General features: G+C 36.1%; 1 protein-coding gene across 1 annotated transcript; it reads right to left on the bottom strand.

Moving 5' to 3' along the window:
* LOC104771546 lies at nt 11,147-16,724 on the bottom strand. The gene is made up of 14 exons (XM_010496084.2): nt 16,327-16,724; nt 15,675-15,842; nt 15,464-15,580; nt 15,295-15,379; nt 14,921-15,029; nt 14,759-14,826; nt 13,632-13,757; nt 12,736-13,553; nt 12,454-12,654; nt 12,310-12,370; nt 11,882-11,995; nt 11,682-11,795; nt 11,444-11,552; nt 11,147-11,363 (listed from the first exon to the last, which is right to left on the bottom strand). The coding sequence occupies exons 1-13, from the start codon at nt 16,422-16,424 to the stop codon at nt 11,487-11,489; spliced, it is 2,145 nt and encodes a 714-aa protein (XP_010494386.1). The 5' UTR covers nt 16,425-16,724; the 3' UTR covers nt 11,147-11,363; nt 11,444-11,486.

The raw sequence follows: 20,493 nt of genomic DNA, 5'->3' as shown, positions 1-20,493 counted from the left end.
AATGTAAAATGTAATTTTTTTGATGTTAAGTTTAAGATGATAGTTTTTGACGACAAACAAACTCAAACATTTTTTTTTTTGAAAAAGAAAAGACTCTCAAACTTCAAACCTAGGATAAGAAAATTTAAATGAAGCTATATTGGAAAAAAATACGACGGGTGAAATTTAATATGCATTATTATTGTAGCTCCAACTTTTTTAAAATTTAAAATTTTAACTAGTGGATGTGGAAGATTGTCAATTTTTTGTGAGGATTTTAATTAGAGAAAAACTAATTAGCACTCAAAATCATATAAAAAAATTAGTAAAAACAAATAACTTGGGGATGAAATTCAACAATTACATTTGTATGTATGATAAGTAATTATTACCAATACGAAAGTTAATTATTACCAACTAGTAGTTGAACATCATCTAAAATTAACTTTACTCAAATTAGAAGAAATGTGAGATGGTGGGGAGAATAATGTATATGTGGAGTGGAATGAAGAGCGTATTGGTGATGATGACGGTTTTGTTACAAAATAATATTTATCCAAGTTTTTTCCCTTATAACAAACTCGAATATAGTCACCCCAAAACTGAAGATATCTGATCTTTCAAAAAACAAAAAATTACTTAGGGTAAGAGGTTTCTCTTTGTCCAAAACAAAAATGGTAAGAGGTTTCTTTTTTTATATTTTTTTTTTCCAGAAATTACAAATACTATGTTGTTTTAGTTGCTTATCAAGTTTCCACAATTTTTCCGTTTGAACGTCACTTTTTAATATTTCGGCCATCCCAAATATCTGTATTTATTTTGTTTTTGTTTTTACATAAAGAAGGCTTCACATGGGTCGGACCTACAATTGGATTCACGTGTATAATATGCAATTGCAGGCAAATAAATAATAATAAAAAAGTTTTTTTCGAACAGATTTTTGGGATCATATATTCACCAAGTAAAATGTTATTAGGCTTCAAATTGTAGTGCATTATCGAAGGGTTTGTGTAACTGTGAAGATACAAAAACTCCTCCACAATATTTTGATCTATTCAATATTGAGCGACGATCCATAGTTCAATTATGTGTGTGTTTTTGGTCCATCTAGGGGTGTCAAACGGGCCTAAAGCCCGCGGGCATTGTCCATTTAGTCCGCAACGGGTCGGGCATGGGCTTTACAAATGATGCCCAATATATAGCGGGTCTCGCGGGCATGGCCCGTTTGGTTTGCGGTTTAATCGGGTATTGCCCGCTTGAGACCGCGGTTTTGCGGGCTTAATCGGTTTGATCTATTTATGTATTGACATATATATTCTATTGTTAATATTTTATTTTACTGTAGAACTGATTACTTGGTTTATTTAGAAAGTATTCGAACATGGTAGAAATAAAAAGCCCATTGTGTGTCGGTCCAATTCAGGAGCTCTTTCTTATTTTGTTTAACCGTGATGTTTTTTTTGTTATTGACAAATTTGAAAAAATTGTCTTCTAGCGGATTTCGATTATATTTCCCGTTCGTGCTGGGTAGATTGGAATCCTTGGTGCTTGATTCCTCTGATCCCCATTCGACAATAAGAAGAATAAGTAGAAGAAGAAAAATTAAAGAAGAGAGTATCTGTTGTCCCTATCTGTTGTTCCTTGAATTATTTTGCAGTATCAATGCCATTGACCCTAAGACCAAGAAGATTCTCCAGCTTTTGCGTTTGAGACAGATTAGTGTTCCTTTTTATGTTGTTGTTGCTGTGGTATATTTCTAATGATAGGGTTTCTGTAGATGATAAGTTTTTGGAAAAATTGTCGCTAAATGCTTGAGACTTGGAATCATCAAGCTGACAACATAGAATCATTGTAACATACCAAAAATAGTCAGAGAGGACACGTCTAACAAAACCGTTGGCTAAGACAACTTCATCAACTTTTAGAGTGTGGTATGGTAAACTTGGGTTCATCCCGAGTGCTGTTAATGGCCACACTGAAAACAAACAACCAAAAACACAAACTTTTGATCAAGAGACAAACAATTCCCTGTCTCATATGTTATGTTTTGGATGATACTTGCAAAACTAAAATATGGAAGATATTATTATACCAAGCCACCAGAGAGCAACAAGTGTAAACAGTCCAATGTATGCAAACATCTTTTGCACATCAACCCTTTCTCCTCCTTCACCAGCAAACTTCTTAAGAAGCATTGTGTTGTCAATAACAGAAGGGTGGCCACGAGGTTATCCTCCCCAGCACACAAAATCTTCTAATTATTAAAGGATCATATACAAGAACAATTAACACATTGAACGAATCATCAGCTTCTCTTCTCCTTCTCTGATTCCCGAATACACTTCTCTTCTCCTTCTCCTTCTCTTCTCCTTCTTGTTCGATCTTCATCTTTATTTATCAATTAAGGGAACTTATCACATAGTTGAAAACCTCCTGCAGAAACTCTGGCAACTCAGGAAAGCATATACATACCAATGCATGCTCTTGTTTTGAATCTGAGTAAGCAAAGAGATAAAAAAAAAATGAGATCCAGATTGGAGAAAAAAACGAACCTTGCGGTAAGTGGTGCCATCAGGCTCGACGATCCAACCAGCTTCGTTGCAGAGTGCTTTAAGAACTTCGTTGTTATCGCAATGCTTAGGAAGCTCGTAGTTACCGTACATTCTCAATCCGGTGAAGATCTTAGCTGCCATTTCTCTCCGTCGTCTCTCTCTCCTCTTGTTGTTTTCTCTCTCCCTCCATGTCGGCATTCTCGTCCCCGACGTCATTTTCTTCCTCCTCTGTTTCTTTAATGATACAGATCACAGAGACAATTCGCAGAGAAGCTCAAACTTAGTCAACCTCAGAATCTTCGATGAAGCAATATAATATAGCAGATCTGCGTGCACCAACACTTTCCAATCTCCGATCAGCTTAAGATTAGATATGCAACTTGGCTTCTCCGTCGGAGATAAAATTCTCTCACCGAGATAGATACATACAATTAAAACAAACAGAAATAAACCAATTCGCTTAATTCACTGGATTATATACAACTGAAGCACCAATCTTTATAGGTCAAATCAAGTACCTCTCTTGGACCATAGACAGCTGCAATTTCTTTGGTATTGCCCATCTCGAAAACACCAGAACTAAAAACAAAGTTGAAATTTTGTGTTCATATATAAGTATATCGTTGAATCGAACAAAGACAAGGAATCAGCAAACAAAGACAAGGAATAGAGAGATGGGAAACATACCTCATTGAATTGGCGACATCAAATCGAAGACCTTCTGGGTTTACGTACTCCATTGTTGTGAAATCCACCACAAGCAATCAATCAATCGACTAACGATCGGTCGAAGGTTGGTACGACGGCGACGAAGAACATAAATTCAGCAATTGATTAAACGCAGTGTTACAAAGCTTTTTGATTTGCTTTGTCCACATAATGAGAAAAGCTGACATGTATTAATTGTTATAATTTGATAGGTTGTTGATTTTTACTGAGGTGTCAACACCTACTTCAATACAGAAGCTGAGGTGTCAAGCTCTGGAAAGAAACATTGTGTTTTTATTGTATTGATGTTTTGATAAAGAAAACAAGTAGTCTTTTTTTTACTTTGTGGTGTTAGTAATGACAAAGATGACAATACTCTAAACTATATGTTAACGGTTTTTATAATGTGTATTCTCGTTAGCATTTGTTTGTTTTTTTTCTAAAAATTTCTATTATAATTATATGGAAACCTTAATAACTTCTTAAATAATTATGTTTTTTTAAGAATCACCATTTCCAAATGCAATTTAAAATTTAATGGAGGCAAATGAGAAGATGAAGAACATTTTTTTGTTATAATTTCTCAACTTACTAGTCATTTTTATTAGTTTATTTTGTATTTTTCTATGAAATCTTAAATTTAATATGTAATTCGTATTATATTTGTACATGTCCTTGGTTTTGGGATTTGGTCTAAAAATTGTAAATTATGATATAAAAACTATAAAATACACAATTTTGTTCAGCGGGTTAAATCCTATGATTTAGTACCAAATTCTTACAAAATATATTAATTACTATTTAATTATTTTATCTCACCTCTCATCTAACAAATAAGATATGTGTTTAACAAAACAGTTAGTTGTAAAATTTATATTTTAATTTGATAAAATATAATATTATAGATATTCTAATATGATAGAACCAATAAAATATTTTAAAGTGACAAAAAATTATTTTGATAAGAACGTTTAAGAAATTACAGATCAAATGCTTAAACGGGTTAAAATTGAAATTAGTCTCATGTATGATGAGTTAAATGTAAGTGTTAATCTCCTTTGATATCTCTAAATGTTTAGTTGCAATGTTAATACTTAATAACTTGTTAATTTTTATATAGTTGTGTATTATAAGCTAGGAGTATTGAGCATTTTTTTTTTGGTTCCCTAGTAATCCTCACATAAGTTCATGAACTTGCTAGGTTCCATCATCTCTCTCAATTTCCCAAACACAGACCATATTTACAATATAATGAAACAGCCAACCACTGAAACTTAACATTAGTGAATCAGCAATTAATGTCATTTGTTCTTTAACAACCAACCAAAGAAACAAACCAACATTAACAAGATAAACACAACACAAAGAGAACAATAAACGAAAAAACAAATATTTTGAGATGGTTTTGCTAAGTGAAAAAGCTAGTGAACAGGGATATTTATTGACGAGCCTAAACTTAGCCATAACAGGATGATACAATAAGCTCTTAGACGAGTTACAGATGTTCAGGCCGAAGGCGAGACAAAAGACTATCTAGACGAGCTTAGATGGTAAGAAGTCTACAACGAGTTTCTTGTACTTTCAATCTTTGGCGGCTCACTCTGGTTCTTTACCTTTTTATGGAGTATTATGTGTCCTTTTGCAGGTATCGTAACCCAACATATTTATAAGAGATCCGAACGTGTTGGTTCATCTGGGTGAGTGACGAAAAGGCCCCTGATCACTTCCCAAGGCTCATACCTCGACTTCGGGCTGTCCTATTGGAGCCTTTAAGTGGATCATAGTCGGACCTTATTTGGGGTGTGAGCCCACCCCTAACACTTTTGATGGCCTCTTCACAACTTTCCCCAATGTCAATGCAATTTTCCTCAGATTCTCATTCTTATCATGAGACTTTGTGATCTTATCAACCTCCCTACGCAATTCATAATTTAAATTCTTAGTATTATTTTTTTCCCAATATTTGACCATAACTGTGAGCCCATTAACTAAATCCATATATTTGTAGGAAGTCTATATGATTTGATCCCTAGTGTGATGGTGCACGTTTGCAATTGACTTATCATTGCCATTAGACTATGGTCAATTCACATTGCTAGTATTATTGTTAAAAAAACAATGAAAATGAAAAAAATACCATTATGTATATAATGTATGGAGTTCCTCATTTTACTACAAACAGAAAAGAGTAAATCTCCATTCAACCAAATATCTTTTATTTATTATTTAATAAGAAAAACATAGGAAAACTATGATAGGAGATCATAGTCTATAGTTGTTGTGCCATTGTCTTTTCACAACACATGTTCATAATTGAAGTTGTAGTAGGTGCCATCAATCACGAAGGAGCTTGTTGATCTTACGATGTACGTAGTCTTGAAAAGTTAAAGACTCAAACTTGGGAGGATTCTCCTTTCCCGTGAGATCAGGCAAAGGTCCCACGACCAAACCATGCTTAGGCTCTACCAAAACCGGCCACGACATTCTTGTCTTTCCCTAATCCATTATTGATCTGTGCAACACGTTATTGTACCTCCCGTTGTTCATCCTCTGCATTCAATTCGGACATTGTAAGCAGGGTCGGCCCTAGGATTACCGAAGCCTAAAGCAATTTTTATACATGGTATTTTATAAATATATATTAATTGTAAGTATGTGATACAAACAATTATCGAGCCCTCGACAAGGAACATATTCTCATACAACATAACCAACTTAGCTAAGAATTTGTCTCGTTAACTAGCGTTATTTGTATATATTATGTGGCCTAAAGCAGATGCTTTACCTGCTTTAGGGGTGGGCCGGCAGAAAATACATATTTATTTTTCATTTAACATTACTTCACTTTTCATTCTTGTTTTGTGTTTTCCTAAAAAATAACTATAATGATCTAACATATAATTCTTATATATATGTTTTTTTCTTATTACAAATTCTGTTTTATCTTGGTTCTTTACCTTCTTTTCAAAATTCTTATATATATTTCTGTAATAGGTCATAAATCAAGGTAATAACAACAACTAATTAATTAATGTCCATAATGTACTATAGATTTGATAAAACAATATTTGAGAAAAAACCTTAGTTACCACAACTGAAGATAAAATAATGAATTACATGTATTGGAAAGTTAAGCATTTTAAATAATACATTTAAATATGAACTACTTGTATCATTTATCAAATATGCCATTTCTGATTAATACCGTTTGAATCAGTTTGAATGATTTGGTAATATTTGGAGAGAAACCATTTGAAAGTTCTAATTACAAGGTAATTACCTAACAACTGTTAGATGTTATGGTAGAAAATACATATTCATTTATTATTTAACATTACTTCACTTTTCATTCACTTTTCATTCTTGTTTTGTGTTTTCCAAAAAAATAACTATGATTATCTAACACCTAATTCTTATATATTTATTTTATTTTTCTTATTACAAATTATGTTTTATCTTGGTTCTTTACCTTCTTTTCAAAATTCTTATATATATATAAGTAATAAATATGACACAAGTGTGTGATGAATAATAAAAACATGTGTGATAAATAAAAGACAAAATATGATAGTGAAGTATATGGTTGTGAGAGAGTTGAATATATGGAGGGTTGTAAAATAAAATATAAATATATCTTAAGAAATATTCTATGTAATATTCTCTAAGAATTGTACTATAAATAGTGAGGCTTGGTGAAGAGTTTCATTCAAGCTTGAGCAAGTGAGTTGAGTAAGAGTCTTAAGAGTACTTGTAATTCTTTGAGTGTTTAAATAATAAAGTTTATCCCTTTGTATAAAGATCTTTCTTATATCCTAACATAATCATTCCAAAAACACTTCCTAAACACTTAGCCTTGATCCTAAAAACCTCCTTATTGGTTGTACCACTATGTGTGTGTAAATTTTGTATCAGAGTCATGGCAGTCTAAACTCTAGCTCTTCTCTTCCAGAGAGGTAATATGCCATGATGTTGTCTTCTACTATGCTAGTAAGAAAGTATGCTCTGTGGTTGCCATATTAACGGATCCTCCACATCAGAAATCTAACTATGCTAAGAAAGACGGTAGGGAGAAAAATTTCTATGAGGTTGTGATGTTTGAAATACCTTGAGGGTTTCGGTATAGTAGATATGTTGCCTCGGTTTGCGTAGCTAAGCACCTCTTGATTGTTTTCTCTATATTAGTAGTACATAAAAGAAAACAAGGAGACAACTTATGGATTGTTATTACTTCAAAGGCTAGAAGAGAGTTATAGTATTTTGTCTCGGTTTTTGGTTCTATCGTATATTATGGAAAGTTCATTTTCTTTGTCTAAAGCTCCCTCTTTTCGACGATCAAATTCTAAAAAAGTTGATTACTTATATGAAGTAGAGTATGTGAGTGATGATAGTAAAGTTCCTATTACCCAACTCTCGTTACTTAATCCTTACATAGCTTTCACCAAACCAAATTCCACTTTTCCAAAAGTCATTCGTCAAGTGTTCGTCCCAAACAAGCATAACGCAAAGGAGCTCGTTCTAGCATCTCCGTTAGAACAACATCTCATCCCGGCAACAGAAACAGAACAAATGATTCCCCTAGACTCAATGAAGGCATGATTCATCATTCGCGAATTCAAGGATATACCCATCTTCACTATGGAGCAATACGCTTGGCGCTAACACTCCATGGCATAAAAGGCTTACCAGTTGTAGCACGAGTAGCTCTCCTTGACACCTAATACAGGGAATATCAGCACGCTTGCATTGCAACTATCCAGACAACACTAAACGATGACACTGTTTTCGTCACCCTCTTCCCTAATTTCAACATGGCATTAGAAGACCCACAGATATACCAGAACATGCAAATCCAGCTGTAAATCACATGCGCCCCAGAGATTGGAAACATGTATGCAACAACACTCCACCATCAAATGGCGTTTAGAGTCCAAAATCATGCAATGGACTTAAGTCTCCCCAGAGACACTGAAGATGCGCTACTCATACAATTGGAGTCACAGCACAGCCCATCGTGCATCCATATTCCTAGACAGATTCCTAGAGATGAGCTTATCAAGTTACTTCCAGAATCATGGGTTACCAATTACGAAAAACTCCATGACCGGAGCACTCCAATACAGTCGATAGACTCTTCTATCCATAGAAGAAAAGATGGATGTGTAGATATTGCTTTTAGGCAACAAGAAGAAAAGTCAAGACCGGCGGATTTCTGCACAGAAATTAACACAATTACTTCTTTTGAAGACGCTCAAATCTTGGAGTTCAAGCCACGTTTATCTGGTGTTCCAATCTCATCTTTTGATTCGCTAGGAGATCCCATTTACTCATTCCAAGATGAAACGGGCCACAAATTCTTTAATCTTTGCGATTGCCAACATTGTTAGATGAATAGCTCCGATGATGATGACACCCCAAGGCGTAGGAGAAAAAAGAAAACTTCACAAAAAATCCTCAAAGAACGATATGAATCCGGAGACCCACAAGTTGGCCTTCTCGGAGAACCAAGTGGCAAGAATTTTGAATATTATGTATTGTATTCTGGTTGTTTGACTCCCACAACACCTGACTAAGAAGAGGTACAACTAAGTTACATGTTCGGACCCCCATCCCAACAAGATTCACTATTTTCATCCAAAGAGTTTGAAGAAAACAATATAAAGCACTCAAGGAAAATCCGGAATCCAAATGTTAAGAAACCAGATGGTTCAGTGAAGCAGATCAGCTCCGCAGAAGCAATGTTGAACTGGCAGTTGGAGAACGCCGCAACCCAACACCATCTCTTAAGCCAGAATAAAAAAAAAGGTAACCATCATGGATCTTTCCATTAAAGAACTCACCAAAAAGATAACCTCTCTCCACCAAGAACTTCTCCACCTTGCAACTACTGTCTCCATAAACTCTCCCCTCATGTCCCAAAAAGAGTCTGAGCTAAAATCCCTTGAAGCAAAGTTAAACTTCTTACAAAACCAACCCAAAACCCAATCGCCAATGCCATATGACCTTTCAACAGTAGTACCTATGATCTACGCTCTCAGTCCATACAATCCAACAGAAGATAATTTACGGAGAATGATTGCCGATATGCCGCATGAAATAAGAGAATTGTTTCTTGACAATGTATTGATCTACAGAGGGATTGAGACACTGAATGGTTTCCTAAAGCTCTATATACACCGATATGGTCTTGATCAAGGTCCACTTCTTGGCCTTCCTTACAACCCAGCCTATCTTTTCCTTACCACCATCCATATGAACCCTGTTCATTATAGTCGGTTTCCTATGGAAGCATACCTCCTACTTTGGTACTTGGCAGACCTTTACACTATTGCAGTCCTCATCCACAAAAGTCAACTCCTCCAGTACTTGACGAAATGCATATTGACCAGACGAAAGCGCATTACAAATTACTATACAAGTGGCTCACATTATTCCACGATGTTACCTGGTGGCAAGAACATATTCGTGCACAGCCGGAGCTGGAAATACTTGTCACGTTCAGAATCACTACAATACGAGAAGAACATGACGGCGAAATCATTATCCTAAAGAAATATAATGCGATCGTTGAGACAAGCTACAATAATGATGCTTTCAACTCGGGGAACTTCCATCAACATGCAAAGCAAATAGCATTATTGAATGGATTTGATGAATATGAAGTTGACCCCAATCTCCTTTGTCCTCACACAGCGCACTGGCACAACAGACACGCCTACCCGCCAAGATTCACTGAAGAAATATGACAATTGTTAGCAGGCTTCCATGATTAATATGCGTGGACACAATCAAATCCATATCACCCAGTCTACAAAGTTGAAGGGAAAAAATACAAGATAAAGCGATACATTCCAGGGCAAAAAATCTATGTCACAGAATTTGCCTCAGACAGCGAAGAAGACGACAACAGATAAGATGGACGTTGCAGTTACCACAACTGAAGATGAAATAGAAAATATGAATTACATGTATTGGAAAGTGAAGCATTTTAAATAATATATTTCAATATGAACTACTTGTATCATTTATCGAATATGCCATTTCCTACTAATATCGTTCGAATCAGTTTGAATGATTTGGTAATATAGTTTTGGAGAGACAACATTTGAAAGTTCTAATTACAAGGTAATTACCTAACAACTATAAGATGTTATGGTAGAAAATACATATTTATTTTTTATTTAACATTACTTCACTTTTCATTCTTGTTTTGTGTTTTCCTATAAAATAACTATGATTATCTAACATCTAATTCTTATATATTTGTTTTCTTTTTCTTATTACAAATTCAGTTTTTTTCTTGGTTCTTTACCTTCTTTTCAAAATTCTTATATATTCCCTATATATTAATAGGGAAGCACTCTGAAAAAAAGTTGATGTATCATCCTTAGAGCTCTGTGCACATTTTTGCAAAATACTCTTAAAGTTTATACTTAATTACATTAACATGCGATTATATTTTCAAAAAATAATAATTAGATATGTCATTATTTTCACACAAATTTAAATATAACATATTAAAGCTAATTAAATATTTACATACTATTTTAAGCAAAATTTCAATATATTTAGTTGAAAATAAATCATTTTAAAAATTACACGTATGAAGCATTTTAAAAACTAATTCTTTTTTTTTTTTCATCTTTAGTTGTCATTTAAGAATTACACGTATGAAGCATTTTAAATAATATATTTAAATATGAACTTCTTGTATCATTTATTGAATATGTCATTTCCAACTAATACTGTTCGAATGATTTGGTAATATAGTTTCGGTTTTTACGCAAAGGTTACGATCAGTTCACATATCGAATATCGAATATCGAATATCGAGTCCTCTATGTATGAGTGAGAAAGAAAGAGAGTGAAGAGATTGAACTCTACTAAAAGTCTAAAACTGTTTAAGACTGTTTACTTGAAAACGAAGACTCCTTTGTTAATCTGTAGAGAAAGTGTTGACGTTGTTACAAACTTACAACCAAAACTAAACCAATTCCTTACTTTCTTTTTACATTTTTTTTTTCTGCAGTCTTTTACCTTAAACAAGAGAGTGCGAAGAGGAGTAGATAATAAATATTTGATGACGAAACCTATGTTTGCTTCTTGCTCGCTACCACTCTAACGCACCTGTAATAATCATTTATGTTAGTCAATCAGATCATCAATAACTGTTTAGGCCTTTTTCTTTATTTTGACAAAGATCCAACCTTCTTCACTACAATTTACGCTACCTCGGACAACTTCTCCTCCTCAGGATGGTCCAGTGAAGTTAGAGGTTGCAGCTGTATTGTACTGGAATATCCTAAGTTTCCCCTCCTACGCAAAAACCATGAGTCATGAGTTGTCATTTTCATATTCATATTCCTCGTAGTCGATTATTTATAACAAAACCCGAATACCCAAACCGAGCATTGTTAGACAACAATTATATTCTATATGTTTTACCTTTGTCCCATAAACAAGACCTCCTCCAGGAGAAGGATGAAAACAAGCAACGTTCACTTCATCCTCTGAACTTGGCAGCACTCTCACAAGCTCCATATCTGAAACTCTGTATATCTGACCAACCCACACAATATATTTTTCATCTCCAAGAATGTATATAAAACACACCATGATACAGATGTAGTAGCATAAGGCTTTACCTCCAATACTGTGAAATAATGTGATGTTGTTTCACCATCACTAACGATGCTCTTCAATAGAGAACCATGACGCCGCCCATATGCAAGCAGTATATGCTCCGAGGTGGGTGAGAACTGCACACAGAATTTTCAATTATCCAAGTATTTTCAACAACTTACGACCATGTTATTTTGGTTCGGCTCTACGTGAATCAAAAAAATGAGCATCATTACAAACATAAATTTCCTCTAGTATATTTAACTCAGATGACCTTTCTCTAGTATATAGATCTCAGAAGTTTCACACACTAACCAGACATTCCCATATTTTGTGGTATGAAGCGAAACAATTGTATACCAGCAAATATAAGTGAAGGATGGATAAATACAATACCATCTGAACAGAAGCCATAAAAATTCCATCTGATTATTCTTAAAAGGCGACTAACCTGGATAGAGGTCAAGCAATGCGCAGCTCTGATTGCCCGTGACACAAGTACAGAACCAAAACTGTATACATAGAAGCCACATTAGGGATGCGCAATTCAAGATGGTAGAATAAGCACAATGAGATATCGGTAAGTGGGAATTACTTTTCCTTCTGGAGAGAATACACACGAAGCTCGTAAACGACTTGATGTGCTGTCACAGGGTGTCGAGTTGGGGAAGTTGCAAGCCCCGAATCTTGTTGCGCTTGTGTCTGCAGTCCAGGATCTGCCTCACTATGATGAAAAACACATGCAACGCAGGCCGCTAGATATCTCCCGCATGGCGAAAAATGAGCTCCCATTTCACTGAACACATAAAAAGAGGCAGCAACATTAAGGACTCGACGTAAAAAACTTGTCTCTTAATTTAAAGAGAAGGAGCTTTACCTGCAAAGGACGGCATGCGGTATTGTAAATAGACACCTGTCAGACTTCAGTTGCGCATATGGGTCTTTGATGTCATGCGGCCACACTCTGAGTTTGACAGTACAAGGTAATTCTGCAGCAGCTGCTGCTGCAGCCGAAGCAGCAATTGAGGTAGCAAGCTCAGACTGGACCCTGTTCACTACAGGTTGAGCATCACTTCCATGTTGATTGTTACGAGAAGACACACCTTCTGGTAATCCAGATCCCAAGAATTGAGGTTGTGAAGTTTGTTCCTGGGCTCCGCCTCTTCCAGAAACCGCATGTAAGTTAACACTACTCGGGATTTCTAATAACGCTACTGCAGCCTCCAGACTGGTTGTTGATAAACGAGGTGTTGAAGATGGAGCTGAGATACCATGATTACTACTGCCAGTAGGAGGAACCACTGAATTAGCAACACCATGACCTTGAGCCATCAACCATCCTTGTAGAAAAGGTAACTCCCAGGATACTCGATCCCTGAACTGAAATAATTGCTGAATCTGCCCAAGCTCAGGGAATTCTGATCGATTTCTTCCAACAGGTTGCGCTTCATCTACATTCATACCATCAACTGCACGAGAAGTTCTATCTACAGTAGAGTATTGACCAATCCTTTGATCATCTCCAATAGTTGTAGGCATGGACATGTGTGGAAGAGGGACAAGAGGTAGTTCTGTGGCCACACTAGTTTGATTGCTTTCTGTGCTTGTGAACAAGATAGCCGGAGGTGGATACCTTAAGTAACCCATAGATGTTGCTCTAGACATTGAAGAATCTAATGAATCGATTTCATTCACCTGCCACTTAAGGTAAGAAATATAAGCGGACAGAATGGAGAAAAAAACTATTTAATGAATCCTTATTAGGTAGCTCACCTCTGCAGTCAAGAGAAATGGTGCCCCATGAGGGTGAAAGTGTACAGCTCTCAGAGAGCGCCTCGTCTTCAATACAACCGTTGGTGACGATTCCTCTCCTCTCCTATTGTAGTGCCACATGTGCAGCTGTAAAATATAATGAAATCAACTTTATTAAGATTTTTCTGTAAGGAGGTGATACCTACAACTGGTTAGTGTTACATGGGAAGGCTTAAAAGAGATAAATGACCTTATGACCAGAAGCAACAGCAAGTAGTTCACCCTCAGCATGGAAAGCGATTGAAGCAATAGGCCGATCTGGTAAGAGAAGAAAGAAGAAGTTAAAACTGGTAAGAAGATAGGCAGAACTACGAAAAAGAAACACAGTGATCTGATTACTAGGAGGGCTTACAGAATGCATGAGATCTAATACATTCAGAAGTTGTGGTATTCCATAAGCGGACCTCCAGATCTAAACTTCCACTAGCAACTATTTCTGAATGATGCGGGTGGAATCTGACCTGTACAAGCTCATATAACATTAGATTTAGACAAATATCTGATCTACAATAATAGAAACAAATTTACTGTTCATTTAACAATGCAACACACTGATAAAGATGCATAACTTAGCACCCCTCAAACAAGCATCATAGCAAATGTCAAGACTATGAGCAAAAGTCATTTCACTACCTGAGATTGAATTATCTATACATAGCTATGTTCCAACAAAGGTACTACATATCAAACATAGAAAAGAATCAAGGTGGGAAAAAGAGGGCTCACCACCCAAGGAGTCCTGCGATGGCCGGTCAGAACTTTTAAGCACTTGCCAGTTTCACAATCAATAATCTTTACAGTATGATCACCACTACACGAAACAAACAAAAAAAAACTGTGTGAATTCAAAATACAAAATGCAAAAGAACAAAAGATATACANCCCCATGAGGGTGAAAGTGTACAGCTCTCAGAGAGCGCCTCGTCTTCAATACAACCGTTGGTGACGATTCCTCTCCTCTCCTATTGTAGTGCCACATGTGCAGCTGTAAAATATAATGAAATCAACTTTATTAAGATTTTTCTGTAAGGAGGTGATACCTACAACTGGTTAGTGTTACATGGGAAGGCTTAAAAGAGATAAATGACCTTATGACCAGAAGCAACAGCAAGTAGTTCACCCTCAGCATGGAAAGCGATTGAAGCAATAGGCCGATCTGGTAAGAGAAGAAAGAAGAAGTTAAAACTGGTAAGAAGATAGGCAGAACTACGAAAAAGAAACACAGTGATCTGATTACTAGGAGGGCTTACAGAATGCATGAGATCTAATACATTCAGAAGTTGTGGTATTCCATAAGCGGACCTCCAGATCTAAACTTCCACTAGCAACTATTTCTGAATGATGCGGGTGGAATCTGACCTGTACAAGCTCATATAACATTAGATTTAGACAAATATCTGATCTACAATAATAGAAACAAATTTACTGTTCATTTAACAATGCAACACACTGATAAAGATGCATAACTTAGCACCCCTCAAACAAGCATCATAGCAAATGTCAAGACTATGAGCAAAAGTCATTTCACTACCTGAGATTGAATTATCTATACATAGCTATGTTCCAACAAAGGTACTACATATCAAACATAGAAAAGAATCAAGGTGGGAAAAAGAGGGCTCACCACCCAAGGGGTCCTGCGATGGCCGGTCAGAACTTTTAAGCACTTGCCAGTTTCACAATCAATAATCTTTACAGTATGATCACCACTACACGAAACAAACAAAAAAAAACTGTGTGAATTCAAAATACAAAATGCAAAAGAACAAAAGATATACACCATGATAACTCACTGTGTAGAAGCAAGAATTCTTCCATCAGTACTAAAAGCCGCTGCAATAGTTGACCTTGGAGGAGGTCCAAGAGGGCAATATTTTGCAGATAAATGCTGCAATGACTCTGCCTCAACCCTTCAGGCAAGGAAAAAACATCAATTACAACGAGAAAAATCTCAAAGAATGTTCAAACACAAGGTCCTTTGCAATAACGAGACAGGAAGCATACCATGAAGTAAGACTTTGACATTGTCCCGTCTCTCTCATAGGTTCGCTGTTGGTTCCACATGAAGAAGAATCAGTATGCCATCTACTTTTACCCCAACGTTTCCTCGGCACAAACTTTGCTTTTGGTGACATTTCCCTCTGAACCAACATGTTGAAAACACTCCTCCCCCTAAACAACAAAATCACAATTCCCAAGTTTTAGNAACTATTTCTGAATGATGCGGGTGGAATCTGACCTGTACAAGCTCATATAACATTAGATTTAGACAAATATCTGATCTACAATAATAGAAACAAATTTACTGTTCATTTAACAATGCAACACACTGATAAAGATGCATAACTTAGCACCCCTCAAACAAGCATCATAGCAAATGTCAAGACTATGAGCAAAAGTCATTTCACTACCTGAGATTGAATTATCTATACATAGCTATGTTCCAACAAAGGTACTACATATCAAACATAGAAAAGAATCAAGGTGGGAAAAAGAGGGCTCACCACCCAAGGGGTCCTGCGATGGCCGGTCAGAACTTTTAAGCACTTGCCAGTTTCACAATCAATAATCTTTACAGTATGATCACCACTACACGAAACAAACAAAAAAAAACTGTGTGAATTCAAAATACAAAANAAAAAAAAAAAAAAGAAACCTGCGGCGGTGTAAATTCGCTACCGATCTGCGTGGAGGGATCAATGAGCGAGGAGAAGAAGATTGATCTTGTGACGACGAACATATAGGTTGAGTCATCTTCAAATCCAAAATTCATATAACCAACCACCTTAAGATTAAGATGAAGAAGAACGAGGAGTATAAAAAGAAACCCTAATTCACCGGCGATCTCGGTTGAGATCTCCGATCTGAATCGCCGCGCGCTTCGTCCCCTCGAGATATAGATTTGGTTCAATTTTCGTCTGGGGACTTTTTTTGTTTGATGAGCGCGTCCGACGATGAAACCTAAACAGGTTTGTGTTTTTTTTGTTTGTTCAGGATCAGGACCGTGTTAGAGAGCGCTCTGAGATAGATGTTGTTAATTTTGTTTTCTATTTCAAGTAAGTGTGTGTCTTCTATGTTATGTAATAATATTGTAGTAATCCCTGTGGTTGCTAATTTTTCATGATTATCTTTAAACAACCTGTCTTTTGATATCATCCCTAATCAGCTTTTTTTATCAATTTCGAAATTTCCCCCAATTGTTTTATATGACCAGATTATATCCCTACCAATGAACCTGACCTGGAGGAAGAAGGGTGTATAATCAGTTTTTGCTTTGAAATTTTTGATTTTGTTTTTTTCATTTTTGGAAACTAAGTTCTTGATTTTATCTCAAAATCATGTGATTAATTTGTGTAGATCTTATCATTTCGGTTATTAGATTATTTAAATTTTACATCTATGAATCATTTAAAATTTTCAATTTTTTTTTTTTTTTTTTTAACTCATATCTTTATACTTCTTAACCCCAAGAGGGTGGTAACCCTTTTACAACATGGTGTCTCCTAAACAGAGATACACCTACAATAAACAAGAAAAAGATTACAACCAGCTTACAAGAGTTACTGAAATAAACGGAACCAAGTAACCAAGAAAGAGTCCGAAGGTGATGCTAAACGCTGAGCTCGTGACAAGGGATCAAGGTGACACCGAATGATACTCTTAACTTCCATAAGTCGAGTTGGAGCCGTGATAAAAGTGTTGGTATGGATACGAGAGTTGCGTTCCTTCCAGATTATGTAGACCGAGGCTTGACACGCTAGCCGAAGAATCAAAGCAGTGTTTTTGTCTCTGCAAGGATTCTTCAGCCATGTAACGCCATCCTCAAACAGAGGAGGAGGAGAAACATAGGCTCGTGTCGTGAAATACTTCCAAATCTCCGAGGAATAATCACAATCAAAGAAAAGATGTTGTCGTGACTCATCGTGTGTGTTGCAGAGTAAACAGAGAGGAGGCACCACTAGTCCCCAACTGCGCAGTCGATCTCTTGTATGTAACCTGTGTCGGGAGTTGAGCCAAGAAATAAAAGCATGCCTGGGAATCCTTCCTTTGAACCAAACCGCCTCATACCAAGGAACTCGAGGTCCAGGAGGGTTCAGATAAGACCAGGTTTTCGAAGTAGAGAAAGTATTTGAGGCTGCAGCATCACCAATCTTCCATAGAAACTCATCAGGCCCTGCATCCGGTTGTGAGTTTACTATCGTCGGGAGAGGAAGGCACTGTTTTAAGAGAAGAACAATGGGGTTTCGAGTACGACTGTTAGATATCCACCATTGGCCTTCTCTAACAGCGTCTGCTACCGAAGCATCCTGGTGAAACCATGTAATACGAGGACCCATCTCTCCCGTGATATCTAAGTGAGGTCCCAAGGATGTCCAGTTGTCTTTCCAGAAGCTGCAAGTGGATCCCGATATCACCTCACACACGATAAAGGATCTTGCTATAGGGCAGAGCTTGCACAAGTTTTTCCAGATCCAACTCCCCGAGACTGGTGCATCCAAATCCCAAAAATTCTTGTGGCCTATAAGATGCCTCCGAACCCACGCAACCCAAAGAGAACCACTCATCACAAAAACCATCCAAATGAGCTTGAGAGCCAAAACCTTATTCCAAGCCGTGAGTCTCTTCAGGCCTAAGCCTCCACATTCCTTGGGCGTGCAAACTGAATCCCAAGCAACCTTGGCACCTCTAGCTGAATTTGGAGCACCTTTCCATAAGAAAGCACTACACATGCTTTCAATCTCCTCCAAGCAATTATTGGGAAGAATAAAGATCGATGCCCAGAAAGTAATGGTGGAATAAATCACAGACTGAATCAGTTGAAGACGTCCAGCAAAAGAGAGATGTTTAACGGTCCAACCTGAAAATCTTTTACGAATGCGATCCAGTAGAGGGTGGTAGTCCTGCTTCCCCAGTTTTTTGGAGGTGAGTGGCACTCCTAAATACCGGACTGGGAAGGAGCCTTGTTGAAGGCCAGTAGAGTCTGCCAAAGACTGATTCGCTTGGGAACTATCTCCATCAAGGAACAGTGCCGTCTTGTCTCTGTTAATACCGAGTCCTGAAGCTTGCTTAAAATGATCAAGAATCTCAAGAATAGCCAGCAACGATCTCTCACTTCCATCAAAAAAGATGAGAATATCAACCGCAAAGCTTAGATGCGTGATCAAGGGCTCAACACACATAGGATGCGGAGCAAAAGAATTATATGAATTTTGGATTTGGTACACAATTCAAAACGTGTATTATTTTGGTACATTTTTTTAAGCGTATACGTATAATTTAAAAATATATTTTTTGAATAACGTAGCATTTGACATATATATATATATATATATATGAAGAAATCATCATGCATATCCTTCAACAATGCTAGGTGAGTTCCTTATATGGAGGGAGGGCCATGCTATTGTCTAGTTTAGTTCTAGTCAATGTTGGTAGCGAGATTGGCTTTCACTGATCATACCTTCTTGTTAACAGCACAAGTTTCTTTTTATTCATTGATGATAAGGTGGTTGCAATTTGGCGGTTAGCATGTTGTATTTTGGTAACTGGTTAAAAAAATTGATGGTTGGTAATCATTTGAAGAACAAAAATAAAGGGAACAAAAAAACAATGCGGAAGGAAATAAACAATTTTAAAGAATGAAAAGAAAAAATGCAGAGAAAAAAACAAAATAATAAAAGGTAACCAAACAATAACAATATATTTTAAAATATATAAATCAAATTTTAATGAAAATATTAATATTATTTTAATGTATACATAATAAGTTTTATATATGATTTTAAAATAAAATTTGAATTAAATTTTATGTATTTCATGTTAAATATTAATAATTAGTATTAACCACATGCAAAATAGGAAATTGTTAACCCAACTCTACATAACTAACAAATAAACTGTTTTTCTTGGGGGTCAAACATGTCAATTACATATATTATAGTGAATATTACCTTTTAGTGGTTAGAGTAGTCATTAAGTGAAATATAGTCTTTTTGAGTGTTAGATTTGCTAAATTTCCTTTCGTTGATGAATCTTGGAAAGCTGGTGATTCGTTTGCAGGCGCAGGATGTTTTTGTACCCAGTTTCAGAATTCGACCCCAACCATGGGAGCCACTAATTTCAGGCGGAGCTTTTCCCTCTTAAATGCCGAAGTCAAAACTTTCATTTGGGCTATGTGATATATGATCGAACATGACTACCGTGACGTGGCGTTCTACTCAGACTTGGTGAAGATGGTGTCTTCGCCTTATGACTGACCGGCATTCTCGACGATATCAAGGTGGACATGGAGAAATTTTTGTTTTTTTCTTTATCTTTTCCTCCTCAAATGCAAATGTAAAAGCGGATTCTTTGGCACGCCACGCGCTATATCTCCGCATAATATTTTGTATGTAAGCAGTTTTTCATCACATTGGCTCGTTTGAACTAATCTTTTGTTGACAAAAAAAAATGGCTAAATTCTCGTTTTTTTATCTGTGGTATTTTTTCATATTGTTATATGTTGTATAGGTTTCGATTTACTAGTTTTTTTTTGGTTATAATTGTATTTTGTAAAAAAGATAAAAAAAATTATATCTAACATTTTACCAAAAATGAAATACGTCGGATTGGTTACTCAACCTATTAAAAAAAACTGTGGGTGCAAATGTTTTATCAGTCCTCTAACTGGAGTGACTTTATGAACGCAAATCAGGCCTTGCTAATTATTTAACGGACTCTTTTGTCTACAATAATTCTAGTTGAATTAAAAAAGAAATATGGCCTATTCTGATAAACAAACAAAAAATATTGGCAGATTGAAGTATCAGAATTCAGAAGATCG

This window comes from Camelina sativa, chromosome 20, assembly GCF_000633955.1.
Source record: "Camelina sativa cultivar DH55 chromosome 20, Cs, whole genome shotgun sequence".
Classification (NCBI taxonomy): domain Eukaryota; kingdom Viridiplantae; phylum Streptophyta; class Magnoliopsida; order Brassicales; family Brassicaceae; genus Camelina; species Camelina sativa.
The sequence above is the reverse complement of the archived record's forward strand: the minus strand, read 5'-3'. Positions and strand labels throughout refer to the sequence as shown.